At 40.7% G+C, this 26,330-nt stretch overlaps 2 protein-coding genes and 1 long non-coding RNA gene across 3 annotated transcripts in view; 1 reads left to right on the top strand and 2 right to left on the bottom strand.

The window, feature by feature from the left end:
- Window positions 1–26,330, bottom strand: part of LOC130688054 (uncharacterized) — a 75,971-nt gene that overhangs the window by 17,451 nt on the left and 32,190 nt on the right. The window lies entirely within an intron of this gene.
- On the bottom strand, window positions 10,578–22,510 carry LOC130688060 (uncharacterized). Its single transcript, XR_009000294.2, has 3 exons — window positions 22,310–22,510; window positions 22,121–22,244; window positions 10,578–10,588 (listed from the first exon to the last, which is right to left on the bottom strand). It is a non-coding gene; the product is annotated as an uncharacterized LOC130688060 (long non-coding RNA).
- Window positions 20,520–21,885, top strand: LOC130688057 (peptidyl-prolyl cis-trans isomerase E-like). The gene is made up of 5 exons (XM_057511057.2): window positions 20,520–20,662; window positions 20,749–20,921; window positions 20,986–21,393; window positions 21,459–21,646; window positions 21,708–21,885. Exons 1-5 carry the CDS (start codon window positions 20,626–20,628, stop codon window positions 21,841–21,843), a joined length of 942 nt encoding a protein of 313 aa, XP_057367040.1. The 5' UTR covers window positions 20,520–20,625; the 3' UTR covers window positions 21,844–21,885.

Here is a 26,330-nt window from a genome sequence, read left to right as displayed (position 1 = left end):
GCAGACGTTTGCAGTAGAGGATTGGATCCCGACAATCTCAAAGAGTTGCAGCAATTCCATCAAGGACCAGCCTTTGTGTTGTTGGAACCACCATCATGGCCAAAGTGGGATCAGATCGAACAATACGACCATCAAGATCCCGAAGCCATTCACGTCTACGCAACGAAAACGGAGCCCAGTGATAATGTGATTCACCAATGCGTAGAATATTATTCAAACAAAGTGCGCCTGGAGCGAGTTCTCGCGTGGTGTTTGCGTTTCATTGCAAACTGTTGTGCCAAAGTAAAGAAATTGAAAGTGACTTCAGGAGAACTGACGCCAGTCGAAACTGAAGCATCTCTAGCAATGTGCATTCAACGCGCACAAGAAGTAGCATACCCAGAAGATGAGTTGTTCTTAAAAAAGGGAAAGGAACTGCCAAACCGGTCGAAACACAAGCAGTTTCGACAATTTATAGATGAACAACATCTAATGCGAGTGGGTGGTCGAATTGGTCAAGCACCCGTCGACTATGTTGCAAGACATCCAGTGATTTTACCTCCAGAGGAACGTATCACAAGTCTAATAGTTGGGATGCTCATGTTCGAAATTACCATATCAAAGCCGACCGCTTATTGTGCGAACTTCGAACGATGTACTGGATAGCCGCTGGACGAAGGGCAATCAAATCCCTACTCAACAAGTGTATTCCCTGCAAGCGGAGAAACTCACAACCAGTCGCACCACTCATGGCTCAGCTACCCGTTCATCGCATAACGCCTTTCTTACCCCCGTTCGCTCATACAGGAGTCGACTATTTTAGTTCACTGACTGTCAAAGTAGGAGGGAGAGGGCGACGGCACGAAAAAAAGATGGATTTGCCTTTTTACGTGCCTTACAACCCGAGCAGTGCATTTAGAAGTGACTGCCAGCCTCAGTGCAGAGGCATTTTTATTGGCCTTTTCTCGATTCTCCAGCATATGGGGAAAGCCAGTCGTTGTGTATAGCGACAACGGCACAAATTTTGTAGCTGGAGAAAAGGAGTTGAACGAGGCAGTCGAAGAATTACACAACAACAAAGACTACCTGGAAGCTCAAACACTTGTCGACACATCGAGTGGCGTTTTTCTCCGCCGAGTGGACCTCACTTCAGGGGAGTTGAGGAGAGGCTCGTGCAATCGTGCAAAAGAGCTATGAAAGTGACCCTTGGAAATAGTGTCGTAAGTGACCAAGTGTTAAATACTGTTGTGGCTGAAATCGGGGCATTGCTTAATGCTCGACCGCTAACTCACCTCAGCGTAAACCCCGAAGATCCCGACCCTCTCACTCCAAACCATTTTTTACACGCCAGACCAATGCCGTACATCCCGCTGGCTTTCGTCGATCTTGACAATATGAGCATCTCAAGAAACCAATTCACACAAAGTCAGCTCATTGTCAATCATTATTGGAAAAGATGGATCACCGAATGTCTGCCATACCTCACCGAAAGAAAAAAAATGGACCAAGAGTCACAAAAACATCGAAGTGAACGATATTGTACTCGTTGTCGATCCATTAACTCCTCGGGGGCAGTGGCCATTGGGAAGGGTAGTCGAAATTTTACCTAGCGTGCCCATAATGTCGTGCGCGTAGCTAAAGTAAAAATTTCCGGCGCAAAAAATACCTTAACTCGTCGCGTGACTAGAGTATGCGTGCTGTCAACGCAAAACGAAATCACAACTGCAACGAGCCAGACACCCTCACTGCCAGCTTGGCCAAAAAAGGAAGAAAAAAACCCATCCAATTACCGTAGTTGACAACCCCCGTGACGTTGTCAAGGACCGCCCTCTAGTAAACCCTTTGGCAATTTACTCTTTCGAACGTCGTCTAACGCATTGTGAAATTCCCAGCCATCAGTGATAGTCGACTTCTGCAGTGTCCCAAATTGTGTTTAAACTCGTGTCGAACTTAAGTGCCAGTGACTATCCTCCATCGAAGATCAAACAGTAACAGTGAAAATGAAAATAGTGGAAGTAGAAGAGATAGAGACTCGTTAAAAGAAGTTATTATTTCAACTAAAAGGTGTAGTGCAAAGTTTCGACTGCGAAGAAAAAGGGGCCTGGATGTTGCTAACTTATCGTCCCTTAGACGCCAGTGTCGTGCAACAAACTATCGGTGCGTTAATTTCCAGCCGAAACTACGTCGAAAAGGTCCTGTGTGAAGAAATCATGGCAACCATCCCACCACGCTATTCCCCGAGGCAAGGCGATCCAACATCCACTCCCACGGTATCACCACCAAATGTAGCCGTTCCACGCTTTACGCCATCGGTGTCGTGCTTCATGGATCATGTGGAAACCATGCCGCCAAACAACATAGACCAGTGCCAAGTCTTTATCGAAGAATGGACGGCCACTGAACGGGCAAAGCTGCCCGCCCGACGCTCATTATGCTTCCGCTGTTGGAAAAGGGGAGATTTCATTGGAGAGACGAAACACATCGGAGCCAGCTGCACTCACCTTCGACATTGCTTTCGCTGAAACAGCGCTACCCATCATCAGTTGCTGTGTCGAACCAGCTTCGTCACTCGTCAGAGTGATCAGTAGAGTGTTGTGGTCGACATTTCTTTCCCTTGCATTTGAGTCTCCAAATTCCCCCTTTTTTGTTTCATGCAATGTGTCTTCATTTAAATATTGTTCGTCGAAGTGACGAACAAGGGCCCGCTGTCACCGATTTGATCGGTAAGGGTACGACCATGTAGAGGGCTCCCTTATCGCTTCACTATCTTTTGTTTTTCCTTTGTTTTCTTGGGGGCTTTTGTAAGCCGACCCAGATCAGTCTTCTTTTAGTCTTCTTTTTGTGTTCTTTGTAATTGACACTCAGCTGTCGAAATCCCCTCCAAACTTGTCAAACGAAGTCCCCTTTTCTGTTTAATACAGTATTGTAAACTTCGTTAGTTTTCTTATTAGTACAAGATTGGGGAACCAGGGGCTTTAAGATTTGTCGGTCTTTAAAGCTATTGCGATTCTTTAGAGATACGCAACATTGTTATACAACACAGAAAAATCAAAAACATTTGCTGTTTTCGTTTCATGAAATTGTTACAGAAACAATAAATGTGTTTACAACTTTAAGTATATTAATAAACACGATTTTTTTGCTATAGTTTAAAATTCTTTTCCATTAAAGTAATTCATATGGCAAACACATCTCTATAGTATCATTAAATGATGTAGAAATTTCACTCACTGCGAGATACATCGTTGGCATCCAAAGCAATAATACAAACAGCAAGTCTCTGCCTTTTGGGACATACTTGCTAAGCCTGCATGACACGATGAACACACAAAACTTGAAAATTTTAAAAGGAAAATATTTATTTTCTTTATTATTACAAGTACAAATAATCGGAAACTTCCTACTAGATTCTAATTTAATAAAAAATATATCATCGGCAGACAATAAACTTTCCACAATTAATGGCATAAACCAATCTACAACCACTCCACACAAAAACTACAACCTACACTTTCAGTACCTGCCATTTTTTGTTTACAAATGTGCGTTACAAGAGCGTCTGCTTGCACCAAGACAAAAAATGTGTTCCAATGGGCCAAAAACCTGGCAATGCCCCGACTAGTGCATGACGTCATGGCTAGTTTTCTGACTGCCCTAACCCTACTCTGTAGGGTAGCCATTGGAAATCGACATAAATGATAACTGCGGAGGTGCGTATGTGGAATCAGCAACCGTCTAGAGGATGACTGAAATAGTCAAGTGCATTGTTTTCTGAAAAATTCCGAATTTCAAGAGAAAAACCTTATTTGCCAGCGATCCCTACTAGCACACTTTCTCTTGGGGATATCATAGAGACGTCGGCAGATCAGATTTAGGTCCGTCGTCTTTCTACGCCATTGAGATATCCTATGGATGTAACTAATGGGACATCGTTCGAACATCCTTAGCCGGACATTTCAGAGATATCCAACAAGGAGATGAAATTGCCTTTCGGGTAGCGCTCTACAATGGGACATACATCGGATGTCCAAACGGGGACGTACCGCAAAAATTAGAATGTCCACATCCAAATTACGTCAAAAATCGGACGTGTTTCCTTCTATAGGGACAAATAATAAAAATGGGCTTAGAATGCATCATTAAGGCAGTTTATTATTCAGTTATAGACGGCAATCACGATGCAATTAAAAAACACTGGGATTCAAGAGGGGGCTTCAACCATATCGGTCAGTATGTCTTCAACGGTTATTGTCTTTACTATGGTGCTGTATTTGCAATCGCCCTCGGAAACTAATGTCTGTGCGGAGGGGCGCATGAAGTTCTGGATATGTGACGCGACCGGCAGTTTTTGGTTGGCTGTGGTTCGAAACCCACAAGCCTTTTGGTGTACATTTTCGGCAGGCATAATAATACGCATTATGGGGGGCAATTTTTAACGCGAATGACGTCGCAGGGGCATCGCTACGTAACCGGCTAAGAGTCACTCTGAAAATTTTATCACGAAACTCATTCCCACCAACCTTCAGCTTCAGTATTTCTTCTTTAAAATTGGCTAGGAAGGCATTGATATAAGGCATACCATAAGATATAAGGATATATAAGGCATACCATCTTCTACCAGCTCCTCTCTCATTCACTCTCTGTATCTCAACAGTTTTTTTTGCTCTTCTATCGCTGAGGAGAAATAGGACTAATACCGTGGAGAAGTAGGACTGTTTTTATTGATTTTAAGTTTGTCCTTTTTCTGCCAGACCTATTTAAACGCCAATCTTCTGTTATTATATTATTGTATTTGACGTTTAATTCGTTTAGAATAAATTTTATGATTCGTTTTTTTGTTTAATAGTAGCCCATTATAATGAATTAAATTTCTATAGCATGGCGTAACAACGATACTGTCATTTTTATATTCAATAAAAATCGATTTGAAGTAACGCTTTGTAATTAAATCTTTGGAATGAGCAGTTTTGGCCAGGTGCAAACTCATATGCGCCTTTATTTGGTCTTTGAACAACAATACATCTTTTAAACGTTTAGACTCCAAAAAATATCTCAATTTGACATATTCAAATACGTATAAGGTCAACATGAAAACATCTACCATAAAATTCTACGGAAGGCTCAATCAAGTTAGATGCTTATTAGAAGAAAAATCGGTTGGTTTAACGCCCATTTAACCTGACTGGATCTGGGCTAGATAGCGTGTATTTAAATAGTAATCAATCATAAAATAGGTTTAATAGGGTATTAGAACATTAACTTAATGTACCTTCCAGGCCCATCGCACAGTTATCCTTGTAGGTAGAATTGAGATCCAGCTCTTCGGTTTCTGTCTCAGAATTGGTAGAAGCATTTTAGGAGTGAAGTGGCATGTTTGATTCTAGATATTGGGCAATACCGCCAATAAGGCAATTGTTAAATAATTGTGTAAAATTTTAAAGAAAGAGAATACCAATTGTTGCGGATGTTGCCGGCATTGGACCCAGACGGAAGCAGGTAACGATGGGGCGAATAGTTAGGATATGAAGATGAAAATACTCCGATGGATAACCGGGACAAGTCTATTTGACAAGAGACTTGAATACGATACACTTCACTTAGGATACGCGAAGAGAAGCTAATAGTGTTGCAGAGCTCCTTCTTGAGACCACTCGGTAGACGGCGAGGTAACAGACTGCTAACATGACTGACAGCAGACGACCCCGTCGCATACCGTTTGGTCTGCCATCTATCGAGGGGTGGTGGAATGAGGGCACTAGATGGGGATGCATGGCAGGACACTTGGGTGCTCGTAACACAATCAATCCAGCTGATCGCTCAGGCAAGTACATTGGCTGTTGCTTTTGGAACAGGGTCTGTGAGTCGAAGATAACAGTGACAAAAACAAAACACAATGATCAATATAACTTCAATATACCTAGAAAAGATATTTTACCTTGGCTCCTTTTTTGAAACGCCAACGTTTTGGGGGGACAAATTCTTCTCCTATCATTTTCCCCTCATCGAAATTACTCCTTGGCGAATGGTAGAACGTGACAGGGCCATTTTCGTGATCACTTCGAGTTTGGCAAATATCGACGAAGTAGAACTTCTTCACCATTTCCGGAAGGACGCTATTACAGCATTAACTACGTTACGCCATTAATGTTTCCAGTACAAATAAAATGGAAAACCGTTGGCGAATTATCTAGTTGCTCACTAGTTCCTATGGTGGCGTTGGCTATAAGTCTCCTCAATTAGGCCACAGCCTCCTCGTCTGAAAACAGGCTTCATTCGAGATAGTGTAAGGTTCGAAAAACGATCTGTTCCTTACTGATAATTATTGGATAGCGATGATGAACTGTATTGTTGCACTGTGTTCGAGTGTTTTACAAAGACCAAATTGATAATTGACGAAATGAGACTTACTGAGACAGACTGACTGAGATGACACTTGAAATTGGTGAATGACTGTTATGACAACCGAAGCTAGAAGTAGACTGACTGAAAGCTAAAAGTGGACTGACTGACAATCTGGAAAAAGGGCAATATTTATACGAAGAAGCAAGGTCGTTTAGGATTAGGTGTCCCAACGGGAATAAATATTCTGCGTGTAAATGTAACACCTATGTGAAGAATTGGCAAGTTTGAAGGCCAGAGTCATCGGCAGATGACCTGTTGGCAGAAGAGGGGGGAAGAGGGTTGCCAGCGTGGGGACGAGAGGGGAAGGTAAGGAGTACGGTCGGCCGTTCCTTACAATAGCCATAAAAAGGGGAGTTGTCTCACCATCCTAGTACACCATGCTGGTCCAATATGAACTAGGGCTTGATCCCCATCCTTTTTGATCGGGACAAATCGCAGTGCCGCTAAAAATCAGCTGTCCGTAAAGGATTACTGCAATCAATTTAATGAAAAAGCTTGCAGATAATTGAAATAAACAGTTGGCCATAGGCATACAAAAACCTGACATTTTCCGACTGCTGGGCAGTGCTAGTAAAGGAAATAATGTGGAAAGTCTAGATGTGCTTAAGTTACAATATAATTGTAGGGTTCTTTTAGCGAAAGACAAGAAAAAGGTGCTATGAATTTCATATTTACCGCATCACTTTCTCTCCATTCATCGTGTATTCACTCATTACCTACAAATGCCATTGACTATTGTTTTCTATGTCGGCCGCTAGAGGTTAAGGAGGAGACAGGGAGGCCCACTAAGCCAAGTGCGGTCTTTCAATTTTCCCCGTAAGCCGAGCCGAGAGTGCTATTAAAAAGAACCTTTGGTAATACTAGCTACCCCTCACGTTTAGTGTGGGTAAAATATGTGTTGTTTCAAACTTGCCTCGCCCTTCAAATATCCTATTTACTTATTTTCATTCTTCTCTTCTATCTTTTTGTGGTCTCATTACAACACTTGGTTTTATAAGCGTTAAGCAGTGATGGCAATTATTTTTGTTTTGGCTGATTGACATTTTTACGAAATTATCTGCCTAAGATCATTTGGCTCATAATCATACAACTTTTTGGGTGCAAATGCCTCAATGTTAGGTGGCATTTTTCCTTTAACATCCAACGTTGCGTCCGTTCATCAGGAAAAATAAAAAAGGGGGTAATGTCCATCTAGACGCTGAAAATTTAGCCAAAACGGAATTACCCGCCTTATCAGAATTTTTCAGTGAGAGGGGATAGAGACAGTGGTACCCCCTGTCATAAATACCTAGAGGTTTCGACAGACCTACCCCAAAACATGACATACCTACCCGACAGACCTACCCTTACAAAAAACGGAAATCATCTCCCGTTAGACCTACCCCGACATATCTACCCATGAGAAACACTGAATAATGATTCCGTCAAAACTACCCAGATAATAATTCATTTTTTAAAAGCCGTCTTATCTACCCATTTTTTAACTGAGACCGACAAGCCTACCCATTCGCTGAACACTGATCGACAAGCGTACCCCTTCGCTGAACACTGGTCGACATATGTACCTCTCCGATTAATACAGTCCGACATATCTACCCCTTCGATTAATACAGTCCGACACACCTACCCCTTTGATTAATACAGTGCGACACACCTACCCCTGCGGTTGATACACTCCGACACACCTACCCCTTCTGTAAAAACAGTCCGACACTCCTACCCCTTCGTTTTAAATATCCGGCTTACCTACCACTTCGAATAATAGTGCCCGACGCACTTACCCCTTTGTTACAGGACTTTTTAAAAATGTATTTAGACTGGCTTCAGTCTACCTCTGATAAGCAGCATCCATTTTTAATCATCTTTTTGCTCATACGAAGATAAGATGAGGAAACAAGATGATTCCGCTTACCCTATTATTTGCATTATTTGATCAGCTTTAATCTATACTATATAAAAAAAAGGAAAAAGGGAGGAGCCTGTGTCTATCAAGTTGTGCTTTTGTTGTGATTTGCTTGCGGCTAAACCGCAGCCTGCTGTGTTGAATTTGTGGGATGCTGTGATTGGCTGGCGCCAAAACCGCCGTCTGCTACAGTGAATTGGTGGGATGGGGATTTGGAAAACTAAACTGCGGGTGAAATTGCGGATTTAGGCAATTTTTCAGTCTACGGGCTTGGCTTAAATCAGGTGAGCGCTACAGTAGGTAAGCCGACTGGCAGAGACTGTACGGTGAGCAACTACAGCGTTTTTTTTGGTGGACAAAGGGGGTTGGTGAGCAGAGACTATTCGTGAAAAGACGAGCAGAGGGAAAAAGTAGGTTGACGGGTAACTACAGCGGGCGTTTTCCTGGCTGAGACTGTGAGGGAAAGACGGACAAAAACAAGGAAAAAGTCAATGGGCAGCTATATTGGTCGTTTTGGCGGGCAGCGAGGGGGGCGACGGGCAGCGAGTGGGCTGACAGGCAGCGAGTGGGCCGACGGGCAGCGAGTGGGCCGACGGGCAGCGAGTGGGTCGACGAGCAGCGAGTGGGTCGACGAGCAGTGGGAGGGTCGACGGACAATAACAGCGGGCTTCTTAGCGGGCAGAAGCAAAAAGTGAGTGGACGGACAACTATAGCGGGGGTTTTGACGGGTGGAGACTGTGACGAAAGGGCCCTACTAGCCTTTGTCCGTCCCAGGGACATCCCAGCTACGTCCTGGCTGTCCGATCGGGACGTCCCATTCTGACGGCAGATGTACGTCACCAGGATGTCCTAATGCCCGGTTTCAGGGACGTCTACTGGAGGACGTCCTACGAACGTAACTAATTGGAGGTCCTGGTAACGTTCTTAGCTGGGAGTACTACGGACGTCCTTAATTGGACGTCTGGAGGATGGCAAATCCGTACGTTCAGTGAACGTACGTATTGGAACATCCGGAGAAATGTCCGGATCGCGGCAGGCAAAGGACGCAGGAAAATTTGTATTGGAAATAGCTTCCAATTAAAATAAAACCATAAAACCACTGGTAATTGAATTACATTTCATTTATTTTTACAAATACAAATAATTAAACAAAAATTACTATTAACAATTCTACGCCCGGCGCGGTTTTGATGGCGTCTATTATATTATATATTCTACGGGATCTAAATAATCGAATACAAATAGATTGGGCAGCGAAAGATGAAAGACGACCAAAATTTGTTAAAGAGTTCAAGGGGAAATGGATATCTACGGTGATAGGGCACGACTACAACCGCGACGACGTGTCGAATTGGGTCGGAAAGATGGATGCTTCAGCATAACGTGCTCTCGAATCAAATGATATGATACTATCCTTAACAATAGTAAAGTAGGTTTTAAGTAAAAATTATTCCTTGAAAAAAAATAAAGGAAAAACAGCAGAAAGAATAGCAAAAATGGAGAAAAAAAAATTAGAACTATATTTACTCAGTCAGACATTATCATAATATAATAATAGAATAAACAATAGGGTCCCTTTCATGTCCCCTGCCGGACGTAGCTAGGATGTTCCATTGCCATGGTTTGAACAACGTCCTAAATATTACATCCCAGGGACATCCATAACCGTATCAAAAACGGCGGACATAGCTGGGACGTAATAGGACATCCCTAAGACGGGCTATGCTTCTAGGGTCCCTTCGTGTCCCCTGATGAACGTAACTGGGATATTTCATTGCCCTGGTTAGAAAGACGTCCGAAATATTACGTCCCAGGGACATCCATAGCCGTCTCGAAAACGGCGGACTTAGCTGGGACAGACCGACGTCCATTGGACGTCCCCGTGACGTCGCTTGGACCAGCTGTGCTACTAGGGGGTGGGAAAATGCAAAAAAAAGGTAGTTGTCCCCCAGTAGGCATTTTTGCGGGCACAATGTGAGTTGACGGGCAGAGTGTGGGTTGACGGGCAGAGAGGGGGTCGACGGGCAAAGAGTGGTTTGACGGGCAGAGAGGAGATCTACGGGTAACTTCAGATGGGTTCTTGGCCAGCAGAAAAGTGAGGTGATGGACGGTCAGAAACAGGGAGTGGGTCGGCGGGCAAGAAATTCGAACTTCGAAACACTAAATATTTATGACCTCATTTTTCGGTTTCTATACATACCATTTTACCCCGTTTCCATAAATAAGCTGAAGTCTAAAACCCTAAGCGTAACTGGGAAAACTGATAGAAAAGATTGTTTTGTTTTGTATATTATGTGAATTAAACTTAGTAATAACTTAAAAGAGACAGAAGAGGCAAAGAATGTGGAGGAGGTGGTGGAGACTCCTCCTGTTGTCGAATGTTTGTTTCCTTCTCCTGGCATTGCTAAGACTTCTTTTATTCCTTTCTGAATCGGTTGTCGAAAAGGCTTCCATCTCTAAAGCCGATTAGCTTTACGCCTTTCTTCTTGGTATTATCTGAACGACGAATTATACTGTAAGGTTCGAAAAAGATCTGTTCCTTACTTTTAATTATTGAATAATGGGAAATAGTGATGATGAACTGTATTGTTGCACGGATGTTCCAGTATTTTACGAAGACCAATTAATAGTTGCCGAAGGGAAACTTACTGAGACCGACTGACAGAGATGACACTTGAAACTGGACTGACTGTTATGACAACCGAAAGTAGACTGACTCACAATCTGGAAAAAGGGCAACATTTACACGAAGAAGCAAGGTCGTTTAGGATTAGGTGTCCCATCGGGAATAAATATTCTGCGTGGAAATGTAACACCTATGTGAAGAATTGACAAGTTTGAAGGCCAGAGCCATCGGCAAATGACCTGTTGGCGGAAGAGGGGAAAAAAGGGTTGCAAGCGTAGGAACGAGAGGGGAATGTAAGGAGTACGGTTGGCCGTTCCTTACAATACTGAAAAAAATCAAAAATGAATGACCAACCATGAAATGAATACTGTTGCAACACATGGGTCGTCGCTGCCTTCCAAAATAAGAAAATTCTCGACGGTCGAGACCAACCAGAGTTTTCCTTTACTGCATTCCGCCCAACCATGTTGCCATGATCGTCGAAGAAAAACTTCGCCATTTTAGTTCAATGTACCCTAGGTCGATTTGTCGAAGAGCATTGTAATCCAGATTGCTACATAGTAGCCTACTCTTCAACGGAAACCACTTACAAAGTTCCTAGCCTGTACGATGTCGCATGCTTATGTGTTATTAAGTGTTCCTCACAATTTGTTTCGATTTGATGGATTATTAAGCACACAACGTTGCTTTTACCCTATTTATTTACGGAATTCTATACCCTATTACTGCCAAATCATTGTGCGTAGCACATTCCATCGGGTAGAGCGTAAAACTGACAATATATCGTGTTAATGTTCGGATTTGAATGCAAGGCTTTTGTGAATTTCAAAAAATATCATGTCATTTGGCATAAGAACATCGATAACCTTTTGTAATATATCGGTATCGTAATATTCAAGGCAAACACTGATAATCGACATCACTAAAGAAAAACTATAATTCTTTTCTCGCGACACCGCATACTGATATCATAGATAAAGACCACAGGTTCATGGTGTGCTATGCTTTTAGCCCTATCCCTTCTGACGCAGAAAAAGCAAAATACTTTATCTGATTGTAGTGCCTCTAGCGGACAAAGGAAAGAACTACATGGTAAGGATGAAAATTGAATGAGTTCCGCGGGGCGTTTGGTGGGTGCTGGGCATATCGCCCGAATCAATTTTGATTCCAATCAAATTTTGATTCCAATCAGTGATTCCAATCAATTTTGCTTGATTATTACGATTTTTTATTTACCCCTGAATATGGTTTGATTTTTAGATTCTGATTGTATGTTTCTTTAACAAAAATGATTCAAATCAATTATTTTTATTAGTTATTTTTGCAACCATGGAAACGTTTAATAATAATGTGGGCTACGTCACAAAGCTCTTTGTTCACTCTGTTAAAAAGCAGACGAACTAGAATTTCCAAACGCGCTACATTTGTTTGGACTAACGTTTCTTTGTTACGTAGTACATCTGCAAAAAGTTGAAGCCACCACCTCCAGAGATTTGGCTGCACTCCGTGATGACCAAGAAATAGGTCGCCATCGTACGAGGCGATAGATTGGACAAGAAGCCCGTATCGCGCACTATACAAGATTACTGTGGAATAGCAAAATCAGTCTTCAGAGATTCCATGAAGTGGCAGCTGGATTCTTTGTAAGTATATATCTCTATTCATCAAATTCAAAGCTAAACCTGTTTTTTAATGTATCGTTTTGGCTTTTAACATTTGCTACAATTACCTGTGACTGTAAATGAGGATGCACCACCAAATAATGAAGTACTTTTGCCAAGACATGCTGGGGCTCATCTGCCAAGACATGCTGGTGTTCGTCCGCCAAGAAATGCTGCAGGAAGGTGACCTCGAAATGTTGCCGGAAGACCGCTTACCCAGCCTAACTTGATACCGGATCCACATGTCGTCCCAGCTAATGCACCTGGCAACAAGAGAATGCACCGGTCGAGCGACAAGATCAAGTTGTCATCGTACATGACCAGCCTGCCGTGCTACCAAGACATACCCGAAATCGCCTAATGCCACGCTATCTTAGGCCTGATGGCGACGCTCCAGCGATTCCTATAGGTCAACGACGAGGCCGCGGGTAACACCAAAACATCATCGTAGAACCTGCTGCTCCGGTAGAGTTTGCTGCCCCCTTTGAGGTGGTTGATCCCGCTGAAGTTGCTGCTTCCAGTGACGATGCTGCTCCTGCTGACGTTGATGCTCCCGCCGACGCTGATTCTCCCGCTGACATTGCTGCTCCCACTGCTGCACATAATCTTTGTGGTGTGTGCCTAATCAACACCATAGATACTGCATTTATTTCGTGTGGGCACACCCTATGTGCAATGTGTGCAGAGCGTGTCGGCCCCTTTTGCTGCTTTTGCCGGGCGCCTATTCAACAAATTTTAAGGATTTTTGTGCAATAATAAGAAGAAAATACAGCGGAATTGTTGGTAGAAATGTAAATGTAAATATCAATATACGTAGGTCAAACCCTTTTCTTTTCTTCTTATGTTCTTACTAATATTGCACTAACACAAAAGGATACTGTTTAGCCTCGGTATTTTTGTTTTTCCCTTTCGTCTGCTACTATAAATTGTCAAGAGCTCTGTCGGACACTTCTACTTGTATAATTGTTGCCGCAAGTGGTAAAGTTCTGTAGCGTATGTAATATATAATTACATTAGATATGATGGATTCACGAGCTCTGGGAACTAATAAGGTAATCAGTGCATGTTTGTATAAGGCTTCTGATCTTTGTTTTCAACAGTAATGGTGTAGATTAAGGGCTAGTCTTTTGCCTCGTTTTTCTGAGGGTTGTACAAGTTAGAACTGTGAGTTATTATTTGTAGTATTACTTGTAGGGTAGTTGCGGCAACAATTAATGTCGTTCTGCGACAGAAAAACCTATCCAGCGATTCTCCCATAAGTCGGCTATCATTTCTCCTGCCTACAATTCCCTAACGAACAAAAAGGCATAAGTAGTCTCGTTCGTCATTTCAAGGAACTAATAATAGTATGGAGACGGTAACCTGAATAGGAACTTTCTTCATTTTCTGAATGAATAGAAAATTTGTAGGAACTTTCTTCATTGAATGCTTTCCAGTCGTTGTAACCCTCTTCATAGCATCATAATATTGTTAAGGCTGATCAAATAATACAAACAGTACGGTATCTTACGTGGAAATAATATCTTGTTTCATTACCTTATCTTCTTACAGAACAAAGATGATTAAAAACGGGTGCTTCTTATCAGAGGTACAGTTAAGCCAGTCTAAATACATAAATAAAAAAACCTGTAACAAATGGGTAGGTGTGTCGGGCTAAATTGAACGTAGGAGTAGGTAAGTCGGATTTAAAAAAACGAACGGGTAAGTTTGTCGGGCTCAACGAAACAAAGGGGTAGGTGTGTCGATCAGCTTTCAACAAAGGGTTAGGTATGTCGGTCTGTATATCGATGGGGTAGGTGCGTCGTCCGGTTTCCAACGCAAAGGTAGGTATGTCGGACTGTTTTAATTGAAGGGGTTGGTAAGATGGTCAATTTCCATCGAAGTGGTAGGTATGTCGGACTGTGTTAATCGAAGGGGTAGGTGTGTCGATCAGTTTTAAACGAACGGGTAGGTATGTCTGTCTTAATACAACAAAAGGGTACATATGACGGCTGTAATTGTATTATATTTATAATGGGGTAGATGTGACGGGAGCGTTTTTAAATTTTTTATTGGGTCCATATGTCGGGGTAGCTTTGACGGGAGATGTTTTTCCATTTTCTGCGGGGTTACGTATGTCGGGGTAGATGTGTCGTTTTTTGGGGACACGTCTGTCGAAACCTCTAAGTAGGCTACTTGTGACGGAGGGTAGCACTGTCCTCATGCCAGTGAGAGGAACAAGTTTTTAGTCGCCAGTTTTGACAAACTTTCCCTTTTCCTGATGAAACGAGAAAGAAGCTTTAATCGCAGTTGAAAGATTTCGTAGAGTCCGTGAAAATGCCCTTTAGACCGTTGTCATTATGAAATGAAATTATAAATGAAATAAAAATTTTCATGATATGTGTTAATCGATAAAAACAATATGAATGGGAAGCTGAGAAGCTATAATCTGGTGAAATGCAACAAAAACCAAACTATGGCAAAAATATATGCAAATAATAACCAACTTGAAATATTTTGCAATATGTTTATCCCATTGCTTGAGCTCATGAGAGTGATTTTGGCTCCTGATGAGATTCACAATTTCCACAGTTATGAATGACAGGTTGTATCGCATAGTAAATTTTTGAAGCCATCTTTCCGGCAGTTGATTGTTGGCAAATGTCTTCACCGTTTTCGACTATTGCGAGGTATGTTAATGAAACGCAACAGATAATTGTTTGTCACTGGATACCCTGCGCTAGAAATTCCCCTGATCCATTTGGCTATGAGTGCGTCATCTTCTAACAGAAGAGTTGGCTTTTCTCTTTTGTTCTTGAATGGCCCTTCATTGTTGCAGCCGCTGGCATGCTTTAAGTATTGTGAGAACATATGCAAAATCAAACAATTCTATAATTAAATTATTCAATGAAATAAAAATATTAAATTGAGTAATTATTTCAATAAAAATTTTTAATTATATTTAATAAATTAAATAAATGAATAACTATAAAACAATTGGTAGGTATTAAAACAAAAAAACTAAATTCGAACAGTTTTTTTAGTTTGCCAAATTAAAAAGCCGTTTGTGCTCGACAATCAGCTTGCTAAACAATCATGTGATCTGAGATCAATAGTAAAAAACGATAGCCAGACGATGGGATAAGGCATGTCATTTATTAAATGTGTCCATCACTTTCGAAAAGCGTTTCTAAGAGAAAAAATGTTTCTACCGTGCATTTAGATATTTTTATCTCGAAAAAGATTTCAAACGAATCAATTCAGTTTCCTTACAAAAATTTACGATACAAAACCATACTCCTAATTTATGATTACAGACAACAGAACTATGATTTCCAAAGGTACGTTCTAATGCTACAACAACAAATCGTTTTGCGATTATGCAGTTCAACTTTCCCCTCTTTTTCATGTGAGGCATAACTAGTAAATAGTTACCCACGCCAGATATGAGCAGCGAGCTCGACCGAAGGCCGTGAACTCCACCGGCCGGAACTCTGCTACTCCCTACCTGACATGGCACAATACTAGCCCATGTCCTGCATGCTACGATATGCATCTTTCGGATAGCATGGCAAATTGTTGTATCTCACGAACTCACCTACGGGATTGAACATCGGTGGCTGAGTGACGCTCTACCACATAAATTCACACGTAATATCTAACTCGCAAATATCGAACTTCGAACACGGTCACGGGCCGGTGAGCGTGATCGCCAACCGGATCCACTGTGCAGCCTGACTCCGCTCTTACTGGCAGGCAGTCCCGAAGGACGGTTGCGTTACGGCAATGAAGTTGACCTGGTCCATTCTTCGTGGTAACAATTATTGTCCCGGACATCAATCCACAACAGAGAACCAAAAAGGTCTCTCGTGATGTGAAATTGGCGACCACCAATTTGCCTATGTTAGGCTCCTGGTCTGAGGTCATACTTTGATTGCGATTGACGTTGGAAACTGCTATGGATGAGCGCTGGAAAGCACGTCCATTCTGGGTGAACAATCTGAACCGATTCACAACTGATTTAACTTACAAGTCATCAAATCCAACCCCTGACAATACACAATCTAGTAGTGTTTTTATACACTGATTCCGGAAATGCATATTACACTGCTGGAAAATTGTTAACTCGGAACTAATCGAACGATCTACCGAAAGAATTAAGAAGTAAGAAGTAACACCGTGACTCAAAAAAATTCGAGCTCCGCGTACGGGAACTTAGAAAGGCTGCATAGCGGATAAATAGTACGGTTATTCCATAAGCCACTATGTTGCCGAACGCGGGGTTCAGATGTTTGTTGATTAGCATGCTACTCAACAGCAATTGGTGATAAACAGTGTGGCAAATATCCTGTTCTTAGAATAAGGATAGACCATATTTTTATTAACATGCACCGATAATTCCCCCCTAGTTTATCCGTCCGCGCAAGACATTTGCCGACGTAAGCGCCTGTGTGAAAAAGCTCTGAAAACGGTGGGTGTCCGGAGAAAAGGGAGGGTGCTGTGTCTCGATTATCCACTTGAACTTGATTCAAAAATCCATTTTATGGTGGACGCTTCGCTCTTGCTGAAAGTAGTTCGAAACAATATAGAATCCCATCTTAATGTACAGGTATATAACAAATTAGTAGTATACATAAAGAACTTAAAAATAACCAAATTATTAATTTAGAAAATTATCAAAACAAATATTAATAATAAACAAATTTTAATTTGATGAAACTTATAGTTCCATGGTAATTAGTAACTTATAAACATTTTTAATAAAAAATTTTAACTAATGACACATTGTACAATTACAGACTTTTCGGAATCATTTTCTAAGTAGATAGTCATCCAAGGGTGACATCTTTTTTACAAATCATCAGGTATATTTCCTTTCAATCACGTCTTAGTTTGCTTGTGAAAGGAAGTAATGAAAGTAAAATTAAAGATATAGAGCCGATTGAACATCTAGGCTAGTTCCGATGGCAAAGTGTCTACAGGAACGCGGAAAAAACAGTGGTCGTCAAGAGTATAAAGAATCCCTCAGAAATCAGTTACTGGACGAGTAAGTATTCGGTATCAGGAATTCTGGATGACCTAGATTATAATGACTTTAAGTTAAGAATAATGGTGTACGGTTTATGTGGTTCTATGATAAAAAGTGGGAAGTATGTGGGAAGTATTTCAGTAATTGCGCAATTTGCAAGGGTTTGGTTGGTTTTAATGAACATGATTTGCCTAGCAATTTCAGAGCAGATCACTATACAGTTATGAGAAATCGTGGCGATCTAGTATACGTAACTGAACCTTGGTTTCAGACTATGCGAATCGTTGAACAGTTTTGTGATAAGATCGCTGAGTCACATACCATTCAATTTTTGGGTGATGACCATCGAGATTACAAGATAAAATATCTGGTCATGGAATATGTTAAAGTACGGTTTCATTTTGACAGTAAGCCTATGAAAAAGTTGCTAGTGTATAAGTTAAGGCAAAGTTCCAGTATCCAACAGAAAAAAGGAAAATTTTACATGGTCTCATTACATATCTGCTAAGTAGTGCATAGTTGCAGATGCGTTTTTCCCCTATGGTCAAAATACCGGAAATTTCGCGGAAATTTGAAAAAAGAACCGCTAAAATTGTAAATTAAATGAAAGCCGATGAAATAAATTTGTTTAACTTGTCTTAGTTAGTTTCTGCGATTTCCTATCAAAAACGGATATCGAAATTAATTATTATAAGCGAAAATATTTGCTTATAATTACAATTTTTAACACCTATTTACGCTTGTTACAATTTGAACTTGGCGCGGTAAGAAAATGGCCGCCATAATGGTTTGTCAAAAACCACTTTTTCAAACCTAATTTTTGGGGTTAAATATAACATCTTAAAAGTATTTGTTTATACAAATTTTTCCGGAATCACCAACAACAAAAATGTTATAATGATTACATATTTTGACGAAGATTAAGCATCGAACGATCAATGCAAAGTTTAGTATTTTTCACGCACCCCTTCCCTTTTTTAAAATCACGAAAGCATTTTATAATTATTTACGAGAAAAATAAACAGTTCAAATTGACAAGTTTTGTAGCAATCGCGAGGTCTTATCAAGAGCAATTATTTCTATTAAATTTGCGTTAAATTTTCGAAAAAGGAAAAAGTTTAAGCATAACATCAATTTTTGTGTTTTTATCAGTTGCATCCATTGCAACCTTAGAATGAAAAACAACAAAAACACATTTTGCCTATGAAATTTTTTCGATTTAAAAATGTTGATAACAATTACTTAAAAATGGAAAATCCTTACCAAGAGCTGTCGATTGCCATTAAATTTGGCGAATATCGTAATTAATTTTAGTGACAAATAATTTTTAAAAAATTTCTCTATATTCTTTTATTTCAATTACCATAACTATTGTACATATATATTATTTCATTGGACAAATTTATATCAACAAAATTTATTTTGTTCTCGTCGAAAAAATTTAAAGGACATGCGCTACACGCAGTATTGTTTGATTGGTTTAACTTTAACGGCTTAACCACTAAAGTAGCCAAATTGAAGCCCTAGTGGCGACAGCACACACTTTGCCTATAAAGAAAACGGTAGGCGCGATTATGTAGCCTACTAAGTAGTGCATATTGCCTCGGAACCAGCTTGGGAAAACGCCGATTTATTCTGAAAAAAACATATATGGGTAGAACACATTAATTACTTACTTTTTTAAATAGAGGTAGGGCGGATTTGGCGCTAAACCACCATAAGTTGGGTTGGATAGTTTAAATCTAGATATCTTTTTCAGGTACCCCAGGTAATATGAAAAATGTCTGGAGAAAATATTTTGTTGTATTTTTGTTAGACCCCCACTTCCCAGGCTAAGAAGAAAAGGCTATAGCAATCGCAACGTCACCCTCCCTCACCCACTATGGTCATTAGCTCATGAAAAGATATTGCTGGTCATCCTACGCTTAAACGTATAAAAGTGCCATCCAAATAAAGGGTATATGAGTATCCGTGCAACATTTCATGACCTAATACCTAAGCGGAATATTGTTGGCTGCAGACACAAACAGCAGCGGTTCAACACCGATGTAAAGTAAGGCTGTTCTTCTGTTTTTTTTTTAAACAAAATAATTTGTTAAATCCATTATGAAAAATTTTGAAATTGTAAGATATGATCATGCATTTTTATTTGAATACGCATTTTCATATACGCTTAATCGATGTAGTCGATGATGATCATTGCCGGTGATGGAGGGTGGCATTCTAATTATTCCAGGCATTTTTCTTCTTATATTGGGAGTTGAGGGTCAAAAATAAAATACGGTGTATTAGGCGGACTTCCCATAAACAGTGTTATAGAAACCTGGCACAGCCACCGTTATATCAACTCCGCCCAATGCCTTTTTGTTCTGAAAGCATCCCGAGTTTACCGTTATTATAAGCGCCGTGGCGGGTGTTGGGAAATAAAATAAAAGTATTGTTGAACCTGAACAAATGATTCGAAATGGTTTGAAATTTTTCGCTTAGTATTAGTTGCAATGTTTACTTGTTATTTAGTGATTGGTAAACTGTTTATCTCTTTAATGAGTCCTGCTTACATTTTCCAGTAAGCACAACGGAACGTTCAGCCCAACAGAGGACGCTCAAACTAATGGTCAAATTAATATTTTACCGTTTTTTTATTTCGATATTATGAAGCTAATATCGAAATCAAACTTCATTTTTGTGAAAAATTTTCGAAAAGGTGTTTTCCGTGCAGTGGCTGTACGCACCATGCTTCAACAAACCATGTTTCTATTACTCTGGTCTCGCGGAGACCAAGTTGGGAAAAACCTATGGTTGTTGACTCCTCCCATTTCCTCTACGATTTCCAGGATTTACAGCTTTAACGTCTAGACAACGCTATGATTCCCAAACTTTACCCTTCCACACGCCAAGCAGCATTACGCTAAATCCAGCCCCTTAAACCCATGTTGTTTTTGAATCGAAAATTGACGCAAGTTGTTACTCTGCCGTCATATACACTAGTCCAGTTGTATTATTACGAGTTCACGTGCTTTCACTTCAATTATTTTGGTGTTTAAAAATGACAGCTAACAATGCAAAACGAAATATTTATGTTGGTAAGGTCAAATGATGCAAAGTAGTTTATCAGTATACGTCACAACCAACATTTTTCGACATAGAATACTAATTGAAACTTATTTAGGGGGTCTACCAGATGAAGCTGATGAATCTGTAGTAAGGGCTGCATTCATACCTTTTGGTGAAATTGTCAATATTGAAATACCTCCTGATTATGAAAATCATGAAAAACATAGAGGTTTCTCTTTTATCGAATATGAACTTGCTGAGGATGCTGCAGCAGCTATAGACAACATGGTAATACTTCAAGTATTCACATTAGATTTCGTATATTATTTTTGTATGATACTTTCTTATTCAGAATGATTCTGAACTATTTGGGAAAACAATAACAGTCAATATTGCCAGACCTAGGAAAATTAAAGAAGGATATTCTAGGCCAGTGTGGTCTGAAGATTCTTGGTTACAAAAGTATGCAGGGAAAACAGAAGAAAACAAAAGTACATTGGAAGAAAACAATAAAGAAACTACCAGCGACACAGCCTCAGTTGCTGATGGAGAAAATAAACAAGAGGTTCAGAAGAAGCCTCGTGGCAACCCCCAAGTTTATATGGACCTGAAGGCGGGAAAAACAAACTTGGGCAGAATTATTATTTTGTTAAGAGCAGATGTTGCTCCTAAAACAGTTGAAAACTTTCAGGCTCTCTGCACTCATGAAAAAGGTTATGGATTCATGAACTCAAGCTTTCACCGTGTTATTCCAGGATTTGTAAGTTGAATGTTTCAAACCCCCAAATGTTTCTGTTGGTTTGCATAGTTTGTAATTTCTAAAAGATGGCCCAAGGTGGTGATTTTACGAATGGTGATGGCACAGGAGGCCGCTCGATTTTCGGTGGCAATGGGAAATTTGAAGACGAAAATTTTGTACTCAAACATACCGGTCCAGGTGTACTATCAATGGCAAATTCAGGACCGAATTCAAATGGATCACAGTTTTTTTTAACGTTTGACAAAGCTGAATGGTAATTTGTTTCTTTTTATATTATTGGTACTTGTTTCAGACATCAATTTGTGTCAGTGTAGGTTGGATAACAAGCACGTTGTGTTTGGTCAGCTACTTGCTGGTCTAGATGTTTTGCGTAAGATGGAGAAATATGGTACGAAGTCCGGAAAACCAACTGATAAAATCATAATTTCTGCTTGTGGTGAACTGTTATAATGTGGAATCAAATACACTTTTTTTAGGAAGATTTTTTTTTTATTTGGTTATTATTATTTACATATATTTTTTCCCCGAAGTGTTTGGCTGTGCTTACCACTGTTATATCTAATGGGTACTTTCAAGCGAACGTAGTAAAAAATTTAAAAAAATTCCTCCGGCTGCGGATTAAATCTTGCACGTAATTGTGATGTAGATCGCTCGTTATCCGCTTTCCTACATAATTGTGTTCTTCTTTTACTACTACTCGTACATATATCTCAGAGTGAATAGTTACTAGTATCGAAATTTGGCCATAAATCTTGTTTATAGTGAACAGTGGGAACTTCGTTGGATGCATGGCCAAGACCCAAGCGGTCTCTAAATGGATACTGCTCGCCGATGATTGTTGCGTGACCCGACTAGAGAATCTTACATGAAGTTAAGACATGCAATTTAGGTTGCCGCTCAAACTAGTTTTACACACCTCAGTAGAAACATCTTTGCGTCTACCCAGACAAGGCATCGCCTTTGAGGCCTTCAAAAAAAAATTGGATAGACTTCCATCATGAGGAAAAGAATCCGGATTCATGTCTTCGGCGATGATGCCATGCCCACGTCGACCAATGCGCGGAATTTTTTGTCGAAATCTATTGAAGTTTGAATTAAACGGTTCAGCGCGGATCTGATAAGGCTGACGCAGCAATAACCAAGTAAAAAAAAATCCTTAATTGAGCAAAAGCAACATCTGAGTGTTTTTAATGCTGAACTTCGCGTACAAAATTATAACAATAAGGACCTTTTATCATGATAACTTCTCGATACATTGTCACTACAACTGTGATGCAAAGTTTCCTGTCCAACTGCGACGACTGATTGTGACAACTGAGCCTAGAACTTCCAGTTAACCGTGTTATAAAGGATTTCCCCATTTCCATTTTGGATTTTACTTGACGTGGGTGATATACAGGTTTGACACACAAATGTGCCCTCATCTTTCCGCATTGGTCTCTTTCAATCGGTTTAATGTTATCGCCAATAACTCGGCAAGACTTCGTTACTGATATGCATAATGTAAAATAACTTTCACCTGCAGCATCGGTATATATAGGGGAGACCGGGGCTAATCGGGACACGGATTAGTTGGGACAAGTTATGTTTTAGAGAAACGCTTCTTTTATAAAATTTTGAATTTGCACATCAGGTTTATTAAGCACATGCGCGTTTGGGGATGGAGTTTTGTGGTAGTGGTGGCATCCGTTTTTGAAATACAGCCATACAGCCAGAAATTTTTGATGGTTCGAAAAATTATGTTGGGCTGTAATAATATTGTTATTTACGGCTACGTTATTTGATCTAAAATTTTTCAAAAAATATAGTGAAATACTCTATTCATTTTCAAACATTTTTTCAGTTTCAAAAAAAATTATCTGAAGCGGTTTTCCGAAAATCGCGTGTTTTCAAAGACACCACCCATGGGGCTGGTTGGGACAAGACATTCTGGGGTAAGATGGGACGGGGTAAAACAGAGCGGATAGCAAGCTCACATCTTGTGCGGCGGTATGCATCAATTCTCTCTCGTTAACCGTAAACAAGCAAAATGGCTACTTAATTTCAACGAAAAAAAGAATCTGAAGAACAGATGGCTTGGTATATAAAGAAACTCTTACACCGTGGTCGTCATAAGTCATCTGTCATCGGTCCACTTGACACCACCTCTATTCTGCTTCGTATCTGGAAAACGGTAAGCTATCATTCGTGCAATCACTGACAATTAATAGTTTTCGTCTGTTATTTTTCTTGTGTTGTATTATTTATGACCGCAGCTCTATTTTGTTTCTTTAATCTAGATGGTTCGTAATTATAAGCGAAAACGGTCAGATTCTCCGCCAAAAGAAGAGATAATGCATCACGCTGTAACTTCTGTGTTAGCGGGAGGATATTCGATCCGGCATGCCAGTTCCTTTTTCAATGTTAAGAAGTCCACTTTGGACAGGTATGTGAAGAAATTTCGCGAAAGTGGTCCTCCGCTTTCAACACAGCCTGTTATGCGACTGGAACATGCTCGTCAAATTATTCCGATTGGGCTCGAGACGGAATTGGCAAATTATTTAAAGATTTGCTCTTGATGAGCCACGGCCTAACTCCAAAAGAATCCCGGTGCTTAGCCTTTAAATTTGCCATCGCTAACGGTTTAACCATGCCAAAAAATTGGATAGAGAAAGAAAAGGCATCCGAAGATTGGTTTACGTATTTTTTAAAACGGAACCCGTCTTTGTCTATCCGCGCACCCGAGGCGACAAGTCAGGCACGTGCCAGTGCATTTAACGCACCCGCTGTAGCCAAGTTTTTCGATAATTTAATTGAAGTCATTACAAAATATCGCATCCGACCTGGCCGCATCTGGAACACGGACGAGACGGGCATTCCAACTGTCTTGTCACCACCGATGTCCTCGCTACAAAGGGATTAAAGCAAGTCCAACAAACGGTTTCGGCTGAGCGTGGAGTTACCACTACAATGGTTGGCTTCATCTGTGATGCTGGAACTCATTGTCCACCCGTCTACATATTCACCCGTAAAAACTTCCTTTCGTCAATGTCTTCTCATGTTATCAACAAATCAATCAATTCTCACATTAATCAACAATTACTGGGTTACAAAAGAACTGATACTGACGTTATGGGCAACTGAACTGATGATAACTGAACTGTATTGATCCTCTGACGCAATAGGGCCTACCACCCATCACGATAAAGGTAAGCAAGCCCTTGCTTACTACAGCCTTGCCAGTGAGGGAAGCACCGTAGGTGACAGCGGGCCTACCTGTTTACAACGGTGTAACAAAACCAAAAGAAACAAAACTGTGTTGAGAACAAATGAACAAAACAACAAAAAAAAACACACTTCCAGTGGATCTTCAAACGTACATCACTGGTAGGGAGCACGCCTTTGTTGGCCTTCCGAGATCCACAAAGGATTTGATGATGCTCGTCTGAGTTGCAGAAGGCGCAGTGGCATGGGTGAGGACATTTATGAGTTTCGTGTGGCCGGCAACCGCCAGTGGCAAGAAACAGCCGAAACATCGGTGTTGTAAAAATTAAAGTTCCAGGCGGTTCGATTTGTCATTTACATAAAACCTTCGCAATCCACAACCCGCCTTTTGCCTAACGCCGCGCCTTTGACGTTAGCTTTCACAAAGCAAAAAATGACGGGGTGTGCTTAGGCACCACGTACCACCGCCCGTCCAATAGCCTCTTTTTTTGCATTAAGAGCGCTAGCAAAGTTTTCCCCGAGGTTAAACGTGCACTCCTCAACTTCGCGACTTTTCGTTAATCTTTCTTTCACGGATGCGGCAGATGGGGACGGATTTTCTGCCATTTGATGAACGTTAACGTAGGAGAGGTCACTTAAACGTGTTCACTATTCACAAGTTAGTTCAACTGAGTATCAGCTGCTCACCTTGGAGGCTAAACAGTTTCCCTCATTTCGTAATGTTATATAGTACTAAACAGCAAACGATTTAACTTTGGCCATTGCCCTATGTTTGAAGTGGAATATAGGTGGCGTTGAAGGTCGTGAACACTCCACTAAGTTTTAAGGTGTCTCTACGGAATTTACACTGGTGTTTCATCATTAATGTTTGCACGACTTACATTTACAATTTTGATTTGAACATTTTGACGACAGTTCAAGTTCAAATATTTTTACAATGTCTACATATCACAGGTACCGATAGGGGAGATTTACGCTACCAATGATATATTTTACTCTCTTTTCACGGTAACTTCTTGTTCCTTGGCCGTAGCCAAAACGCAGATTTATCACCCGACGAATACATGGTCGTGCATGGTTACTAATTTTTACTTTTACTACACGAATGACATTATTGCTGGAACTGGGAATAACTTAGAGCACTTTGCCTAAAGAACACTGTCCACGTAACGTATTTGGTTCAATCACAAGAACTAAGTTTCCCACGGTAACGTTTGGTCGTTTTCCTTCCATTTTTTTCTTTCCGTCAGATGTGGAAACGTACTCATGTAGCCATCTATTCGGCGAGCTCCACCGTAAAGGAAATGATTGGGTGTTACTGGATCAGGGTTTTCCGGGCCCATACTGAGGTGTGTCAGTGGCCGTGCATTTAGATCGACTGACACTTCGGTGACGACGGTACTTAGTACAGATTGCTGGTGACGAGGCGATATCCGATGCTAACTTTCATGGCCCTATGCTAGATTGAACGATTTTTCCCAAAACCGACCAAAATGAGGCCCTTGTGGAGGAGAAAAATACCATTCGATTTCTTAACAGGCCATTACAGCTTGAATTTCTTCACATCGCTTGGTAAGTTCCTCCATGGCGTTGCGAAGTTCTTGCTGTACCGCGGCAAAGGTGGTTCGTTGAGAAATAGGACTGATGCCATGGAGAAAGGACTGTCCTAAAATATTTTAAAAGTCAGTCCTATTTCTCTCAGTCCTATTTCTCCTGTAGAAATAGGACTGGAA

This window comes from Daphnia carinata, chromosome 3, assembly GCF_022539665.2.
Source record: "Daphnia carinata strain CSIRO-1 chromosome 3, CSIRO_AGI_Dcar_HiC_V3, whole genome shotgun sequence".
Lineage (NCBI taxonomy): Eukaryota > Metazoa > Arthropoda > Branchiopoda > Diplostraca > Daphniidae > Daphnia > Daphnia carinata.
This window is presented reverse-complemented; position numbering and strand designations above follow the sequence as displayed.